Source organism: Scomber scombrus, chromosome 7 (assembly GCF_963691925.1).
Source record: "Scomber scombrus chromosome 7, fScoSco1.1, whole genome shotgun sequence".
Lineage (NCBI taxonomy): Eukaryota > Metazoa > Chordata > Actinopteri > Scombriformes > Scombridae > Scomber > Scomber scombrus.
In genome coordinates, this window is record NC_084976.1 from 31,996,173 (window position 1) to 32,004,729 (window position 8,557).

Below are 8,557 nucleotides of genomic sequence, written 5' to 3' on the forward strand. Positions count from 1 at the left end.
TGCAGCGTCAATGTTACAGAATGTATGCACAAACAAATATGCTGGTACACAAGTTTCACATGTGAACGGATGATGTAAAGACCGCTCTTTTTAAAGCATATTGTACTCCACTCTATACAGCCCATCTTTGGGGCAATTACAGCAAAGCAAAAATGAAGAAGCTTCAGGTTGCATTCAATGATGAATTTAGAATTCTGCTTAAACTTCCAAGATGGACGAGTGCTAGTCACATGTTTGTTTTTAACAATGTCCCTAACTTTAATGCTCTGTTAAGGAAGTTAATGTACAGATTCATGGTTTGGTTATATGAATCAAAAAAATGAAGTTATGATGGCATTAGCCCAGCCTACACAAGGTGACACAAAATACTCTTCTTGTTTTTGGAAACATTGGAACACATGTCTGTATCTGTTTTAACTCCATATATATTTATACTGTCTTGTCCTTGTGTTGTCTTGTGTTTTATTTATCTTATTAAGTTTTTTGTTGTTGTTGACCTACTATCTCATTTTACATTAAACTGGCTAATTAATTACCTTAATAACCACAAATACATATAAATAATAAAACAGTAAAGCACATACTGTGGCTGCATTGACAAATACATAAAAATGATCTTTTGAACTTAAATGCATTGAACTGATCAACAAAAACATTACATAACCATAGCAACATGCCTATATTTCATCTCTCCCTGACACAAATCTGGCAATTATATGAACCTGCATTATCTAGAGCACCACTTGCTCTTCACACTGTCAGCAATGAAAACAATACATAAACATAACATATGCATAGACTCGGTCCAAACCCGGTGTTTGAACACTTTTAAAACTCTCAAGTGTGACCAAATGTTCTTTTAATGTCTAAGCAGTATGCTGAGCAATTTTAAGTTGTTTTTCACATTATTTTACATACCAGTGGAGCAGTAAGCAACAAACACGGTTTCAGCAGTGTGCAACTACCTCAAGCGCCACTTCATTCTGTCTCCGGTCTGCAGTCCGGGGTACTTGGCTCCTGTGGGAGTAACATGGGCTTGAGTTAGAGGTTTCTTACTGAACCTGGTATCACAGTGCCACCTATGGTCACAAAATGGAATAACAACAATATGTAATGTTTGGAAAGCTTAACACTGGTTTTAATGTTTCAGTCATTCACTGTTGGTTTCCTACAAGTTCTCATTGTATCGCTCCTCTCTCTGAAGCATCATGCTGTCTGCCATTCATCTTATTCCACTACAAAGGGACTCAAGTTTGTCCAGTGTGAATTTTATCCTCCATCAGTGAGTTCATTCAGTTTGTGCACCTAATCTACTTCATGTCTTGGTTCTTTCCAAAACTCCAGTAGGAAATCACAGGCAGTTCTATATGACATAAGAGAAACTATGCATTGTTTGAAATATATTGTTCCTATATCCTAGAGAATTATTTTCATCCAACAATAAGAAACTATCACCAAGATGTTTGTCAAGGGGTGCCTGAAATGTGTATAAAACCATACATTTACAGTATGCAGAAATGTACATGAACTAACTTTTTACTGGCTGTGTTCTCAACAGAATGTAGCGGCCCTCAGGCCTGGTGAGCAGGAGCCTTTATGCCATTCTTGTTACCTGATCAGTGTTGACCCAGCTCTCCACCCCATTTACCCCTGGCCTCATCCTAAAACCCACCCCAAACACCACTAACAGAACAGAGGTTTACTTTGTTTCTCTTTTAATGTTGATCAAAAAACCTGAAAACAAAACTTGACAGAGTTCTTGACAATGTATTATAATAATAAGAATGAATTTGATTAATAAAGCACTTTACATTTCCAAAGCAAAACTCAAACATAACAAAAAACATTAGAAAATAATTAAAATACAAAAGAACTATTAAAAATAAATGTTTTAAGTCCCTTTTTAAAAGTCTCAATAGACTGTGGCGCACTCAGCTGTTCGGGAAGGGCGTGGGGCAGCAGAACAAAAGACTCCATCACCCATGGTGCTGAGTCTAGTCTAGTGGGAACCAAGATCATAAACAAAGTAGATTGTTGGGAGGAGCAGAGTCAGTAATGACCAGATCCAAAGTGTGACCCCTGAATGAGTTGAGACATCAGCAAGTTGTGTTAAGTTAAAACAGTCCAATAATTGGAGAAATTCAGCTGTTACACGGCAGGAGGGGTAGTTGACATGGATGTTCATATCTCCAAGTACGATTATATTAGAAAGGGTTGTATAAAAAGTTGAGAGAAGGCTGGACATCTCTGGAATGAAGGATGGGTTTGGTTTGGGTGGTCGGTAAATGAGACGAATTGTCATGGGGAAAGGGGGCTCACATTTAAATGCCAGGCATTCAAAAGATCACCGTTCAGGCAAGGGCACAGGGATTAAATCCAGATCACTGCGATAGATGAGGGACAGACTTCTCAGCTGTGTGTCTTCTCATGTGCACTTTTAATGTGCCCAGCGTAGAGAATTTTTTCCCACAAGTGTCACATCTATATGGCTTCTCACCTGTGTGGATTATCTTGTGAACTTTTAAGTTGGTCAGCGTAGAGAATTTTTTCCCACAAGTGTCACATGTATATGGCTCCTCACCTGTATGGACTCTCATGTGACTCACCAAGGTAGAAGCATATCTGAACTTTTCCCCACAAGTTTTGCAATTGTATGGCTTCTCACCTGTATGGATTCTAATGTGCACTTTTAATTTGCCCAGCTCAGAGAATCTCTTCTCACAATTGTTACATTGGTACGGCTTCTCACCTGTATGGACTCTCATGTGAACTTTTAATTTGCCCAGCTCAGAGAATCTCTTCTCACAATTGTCACATGGGTACGGCTTCTCACCTGTATGGACTCTCATGTGCACTTTTAATGTGCCCAGCTTAGAGAATTTTTTCCCACAAGTGTCACATGTATGTGGCTTCTCATCTGTATGGACTCTCAGATGTCTGCGCAAAGTGGACCTTGCCTTAAATGATTTCCCACAAGTGTCACATTTAAAACACTGTTTCTCTGTATTACTCTGTATCTTTAAAGTGGTAGACTTGTCTTCAGTGTTGTTATTTTCTCTACTGTGATGTCTCTTCTGTGGTTTTGGTTCTGCATTTCTAGTTGATCCTGAGTCTTCGTGTTGACCTCCTTTGTGATCTTGGTTCTCAGCTATGTGAGATATGTGAGAGAGGACCTGGTCATAATCGTTTGGGTCTGGACCCACAGAGCTTTTAACTGACATGCTGACAACATGCTCTTTCTCTACCACAATCTGAGTTTCATCAGGACTCAAGTCCAGAGTCTGATCTTTACTTTCCTCACAAGTAGGAGTCCACATCAAGGTTTCTGTCTCCGGCTTCAGTAGCAGCGGTTCTATCTCCAGACTGGTGCAGAGTTCCTCTTTAATCTGTGGAGGCTCTGGTTCCTCTTGGTCCAGACTTGAGTTCCTCTCCTGGTCACAGAGCTGCTGGTCAGTGAGAACCTCCTCCTCCTTACAGACATGTTGATGTGGGAGCTCTGGAAGGACAAAGAGGAAAGACTGAAGAGAAACTCTTATACCACTTTCTGATAAGGCATCCTTTATAGATTATAATTAATTACTTGGTTAATAAATATGTAATACTTTATTAATAATTTATTAAACATTAACACATATAATACATTAGAAAATAATAAATTTATTTATAATTTATTAATGATTCATAATCATTTACAAGTAATGATTATGGCACTGAACATACAGACGTCCAACAACACTGAAGTCAGTTTCTCATTTTGAATTAAGTGGAAAGTGAAGGAAATATAAATAATGACATTTAACAGCTGATTCTCCATTTTTGCAACGTTCAACACTTGTGAAATGTGTTACACATCATAGCAAAAACCTTACTGCTGTTTAAACCACTTTCACATTTGTGAAACTTTTTTTATATTTGAGAAAACAGGAAAAAGGATGATTTCAATGATATTTCTTCATCTAGACCGAACACACCAGGTCTACATCAAAAACCACTAAGCTTAGATTAACAAGGAGACTCCAGAGACTAATTAAAAACAGTAAAGTGAAAGTCAAAGTATAGCAGTTTTTATGAACAAAGCGACATGTGAATCTCTGAAAGTCTACATTTTTTAAACCAGAAAACACCTGTAACCAGCCAAGTGTTCTGGCATATGAAACTCTGACTGTAAGAATGAGAACCTTCTCATCAGTCAGTTCTTCTGTTGCAAGTAAAAGACTCAAGACTTAAATTTCATAAGTCTGCTGAAGCCTCATTTTGGCCCCAGTAAGACACGACAAGTGGTGGCATTTTATGCAGTTTAATGTGTCTTTTCACATGATGGCTATTGAATTAAGCACTCATTGGTATCAGTATCACTTTAAGGGTACTGAGATTGGTACTGGTATCATCATTTTTCAAAAGATACCCAGCCCTAATCATCTGTCAGATATGTTTCACTGTGGAGAACGATATTTTGCTCTCCTGTAGGCCAACTGTGAACTACGGAAGTAATAATATTGAACTTAAATTTTGATTTAGACCTGGTTTAATGTGTCTGGATGGAGAGATATGAAATCACTTTTATGTGATTTCATAAGCAAATTAAAGGTTCCTCTGTTCTAAAGATGGCTTAAACAGCGTGTCAGTAGGCCTATTTATTATCCTCTTAAATTTCCTTTAACTCGCAAACAGAAACTGACTTCAGTGTTGTAGAAATCAATCAATCTTTATTTGTATAGCGCCAAAATCACAACAAAGTTATCTCAAGGCACTTTACACATAGAGCAGGTTCTAAACTGTACTCTTCAGGTTTTCATTTTAAAGAGACCCAACATTCACACATGAGCAGCACTTAGCGACAATGGCTAGAAAAAACTCCCTTTTAACAGGAAGAAACCTCAGAACCAGGCTCAAAGTGGGAGAACATCTGCCTCGACCAGTTAGGGTAGAGAGTAGAGAGAGGAATAATAGGAGAGAGAGAGAAGCACATTTGACACCAAAACGGTCGCCACCTGGTGGCCTTTTGATAGAATGCAGTTTTAAGTTACTTCCGCGTTGGCATTATTTCAGAGGCCCGGAACTACCCGTTTGGTCTGGATGGAGAGATATGTAATCACCTTTTTTCTGGTTTCATAAGCGAATTAAAGGTTCTTCTGTTCTAAAGATGGTTTAAACAGCGTGTCAGTAGGCCTATTTATTATCCCCTTAAAGTTCCCTTAACTCCCAAACAGAAACTGACTTCAGTGTTGTAGAAACCCGAGCATTAACTGAACCTACATATTTTACCCACTGCGGTGGTATATAAAGCTGACTGTTCTAGTTTATCTTATAATAATTAAAGTTTTACACACCTGTTCTGTGTAACTTTATTTCAGGTTTCCAAACGATATCCAGCAGTCTGCGCTGACGGTTGATCTCTTCTTCGTACTCTGAGATAGTTGTTTGAAAATCTCGGAATATTTCTTCAGCAGCAGCAGTTAGTCGCTCGTTGATTAACTCTCTCAAACGCTGAGCTGAAGTCATTGTTGCTTCAAATAAAATGTCTCCGTGTAATGCAGAGAGACTTCTTACCGGTACAATAACAAGCAGCTAACGTGTGGTGTGACAGTGTAAAGCTTCCGATAGCAAGCTTGTGTGTGTTTGGTTCCGCTTGTTGTAACCAGACCATGATGGTTGTAGGTAATGTGGAGATGGTGAGAGAGCAAAAAGACCTGGCATGATCATGAATTGTGCTGTTGCAGTATAAGGACAAGTTGGAAAGAGTCAAGATGGTGCTGGACGCTGCCAGGAGATACTTGAACGTAGTGGACATATCTGGAGAAGATCTAGAAATTACACTCACTGAGGGAAGAATTTTCAAGCGGAACCAAAGACACACGAGCCTGCTATCGGAAGCTTAAACGTCTTACACCACACGTTAGCTGCTTGTTATTGTACCGGTAAGAAGTCTCTCTGCATTACACGGAGACATTTTATTTGAAGCAACAATGACTTCAGCTCAGCGTTTGAGAGAGTTAATCAACGAGCGACTAACTGCTGCTGCTGAAGAAATATTCCGAGATTTTCAAACAACTATCTCAGAGTATGAAGAAGAGATCAACCGTCAGCGCAGACTGCTGGATATCGTTTGGAAACCTGAAATAAAGTTACACAGGATAGGTCTGTAAAACTCTTAAATTATTTTAAAATAAACTACAACAGTCAGCTTAATATACCACCGCAGTGGGTAAAATATGTAGGTTTAGTTAATGCTCCGGTTTCTACAACACTGAAGTCAGTTTCTGTTTGGGAGTTAAGGGGAAAGTTAAGGAAACATAAATACTGATATTTAGCGGCTGATTCTCTGTTTTTTCAAAACTTAAGTTTGAGAAAAAAAGTGTTGGTAGCAAAAGTTTTAACACGGTGTATAAAACGCTTATGAGCATTGATTAATGGCTCAATTGATGGTTAATAAATCATTCATTACTACTGTAGTGGCGATTTGTCCTCCAATAAATAAACTCGATTCAAATGGCTACTGAGGCACCTCGGTAATGAATCTTAGGCAGGGGGAAAAGGTGCATTGTCCAGGTAAGCATAGCGTTTCTTTAGTTTACTTTACTATTTTGGCAAGCAAACAAAGAAGAATGGCGTCTCTCTTGCTCTGGTAAACAGCTGTATGCCCTTCCCGGTGCCTGCTGCTCCTCTACCTGTAGCCTACCTATAGAAATACATTCACCTCTGTGCTCCAAGCTGCCCAAGTGCCCTGAAACAAAAGCATTAACGAGTACTCAAACTAACTAAAATAATACTAATATAATAATCAAATGAATTAAGCTATATTCTTCAAAACAAACAGCCACGTGTACATAAATTAAAGTCGGTGTAACGTAAAAATAAATATGTGTTCTGAGTTTGACATACCACAGAAAAGTGTGTTGTTAACCACCCTGCCAAATTTGAATGATTAAAAAAATCGCCAAATATATGAAATTAGGCTTCAAAGTTGTGTAATAGTCTGCCTATTTCTCTTCTCCCTAACGCTGTGGGGGTGCCCGCTGAGTCCGCTGAAACCCCGCCCCCTACCAAGTGTCACCTGTCAATCAAAGTCACCACCTCTACCAGAAACATGGACACTTGGTCTGAGAGCTTTCTGCTGCTAACTCAGCTGCTAGCTCGGCGGCTAGCTCAGCTAACTGGCTACCTGTATACTGTAGTAGTAGTAGTGTGCGCTGAATGTATTTATACCTCTACAGCAGCAGGGGCGGGTTTATGCTCCGGTATGTGACCATGCTATTGGTTAACACTGCCGCGCTATGTAATTCAGCAGTGATTTTCAGACCCGCTCATTAAATCCAGACACAGAAATCTTGAAACACAGTTTGTGAAGCCTAGCTCCACAACTCAAATCTAAGTGGTTGAATTGCTTTTTACACCTTTTTTAGAAATACATTTATGACATATTTAATGTGTTTAAAAGAAAATGTCTGAATTCACTTTACACAGTCTTCAACATTTAATTATCAACTTCAACAAAAATAACAAATAGCTCCAACAACTACTCTATAAATCATTTATAAGCCATTGATAAACATGATTTTGAGTTTCCCAGTTTTGTAAAATCCCTTTTTTGTAAACCACCATAACATTTACTTTATCTCATTCTTTAGAGAGATACGTCCTCTGTGCTTTTTGTGATGGTACAAGAGTTTCTCTTCAGTCTTTCCTCTTTGTCCTTCCAGAGCTCCCACAGCAACATGTCTATGAGGAGGAGGAGGTTCTCACTGACCAGCAGCTCTGTGACCAGGAGAGGAACTCAAGTCTGGACCAAGAGGAACCAGACCCTCCACAGATTAAAGAGGAACAAGAGGAACCAGAGCCTCAACAGATTAAAGAGGAACCAGAGCCTTCAGAAATTAAAGAGGAACAAGAGGAACCAGAGCCTCCACAGATTAAAGAGGAACAAGAGGAACCAGAGCCTTCAGAGATTAAAGAGGAACTCTGCACCTGTCTTGAGATAGAACCGCTGGTACTGAAGCAGGAGACAGAAACCTTGATGTTGACTCCTACTTGTGAGGAAAGTGAAGATCAGACTCTGGACTTGAGTCCCGATGAAACTCAGATTGACAAGTCTACCACTTTAAAGATTCACAATAATACTTTGACAGGGAAACAGTGTTTTGAATGTGACACTTGTGGGAAGTCATTTGTGGTCAAGGCCAATTTGTGCAGACATCTCAAAGTCCATACAGGTGAAAAGAAACATACATGTGACACTTGTGGGAAAAAATTCTCTGAGTTGGGCAATTTAAAAGTTCACAAGAGAGTCCATACAGGTGATAAGCCTTATCCATGTAACACTTGTAAGAAGAGATTCTCTCTGCTGGGCACATTAAAAGCGCACATGAGAACACACACAGGTGAGAAGCCATACAATTGCAAAACTTGTGGGAAAAATTTCAGACGTACTCAGCACTTGAAGACTCACATGAGAACACACACAGGTGAGAAGCCGTATCCATGTAACATTTGTGAGAAAAGATTCTCTAAGCTGGGCACATTAAAAGTGCACATGAAAACACACACAGGTGAGAAGCCA

General features: G+C 39.2%; 1 protein-coding gene across 1 annotated transcript in view; it reads right to left on the minus strand.

Annotated features, from left to right (window-relative positions):
- The window catches only part of LOC133984001 (gastrula zinc finger protein XlCGF57.1-like), a 35,238-nt gene extending 29,736 nt beyond the window's left edge, over window positions 1-5,502 (minus strand). Inside the window, exons 1-2 of the mRNA XM_062423216.1 lie at window positions 5,331-5,502; window positions 2,434-3,496 (exon numbers count right to left, since the gene is read on the minus strand). Coding sequence (XP_062279200.1) covers window positions 2,434-3,496; window positions 5,331-5,502 — 1,235 coding nt within the window. The remainder of the gene's footprint in view (window positions 1-2,433; window positions 3,497-5,330) is intronic.
- Window positions 5,503-8,557: the final 3,055 nt, after the last annotated feature.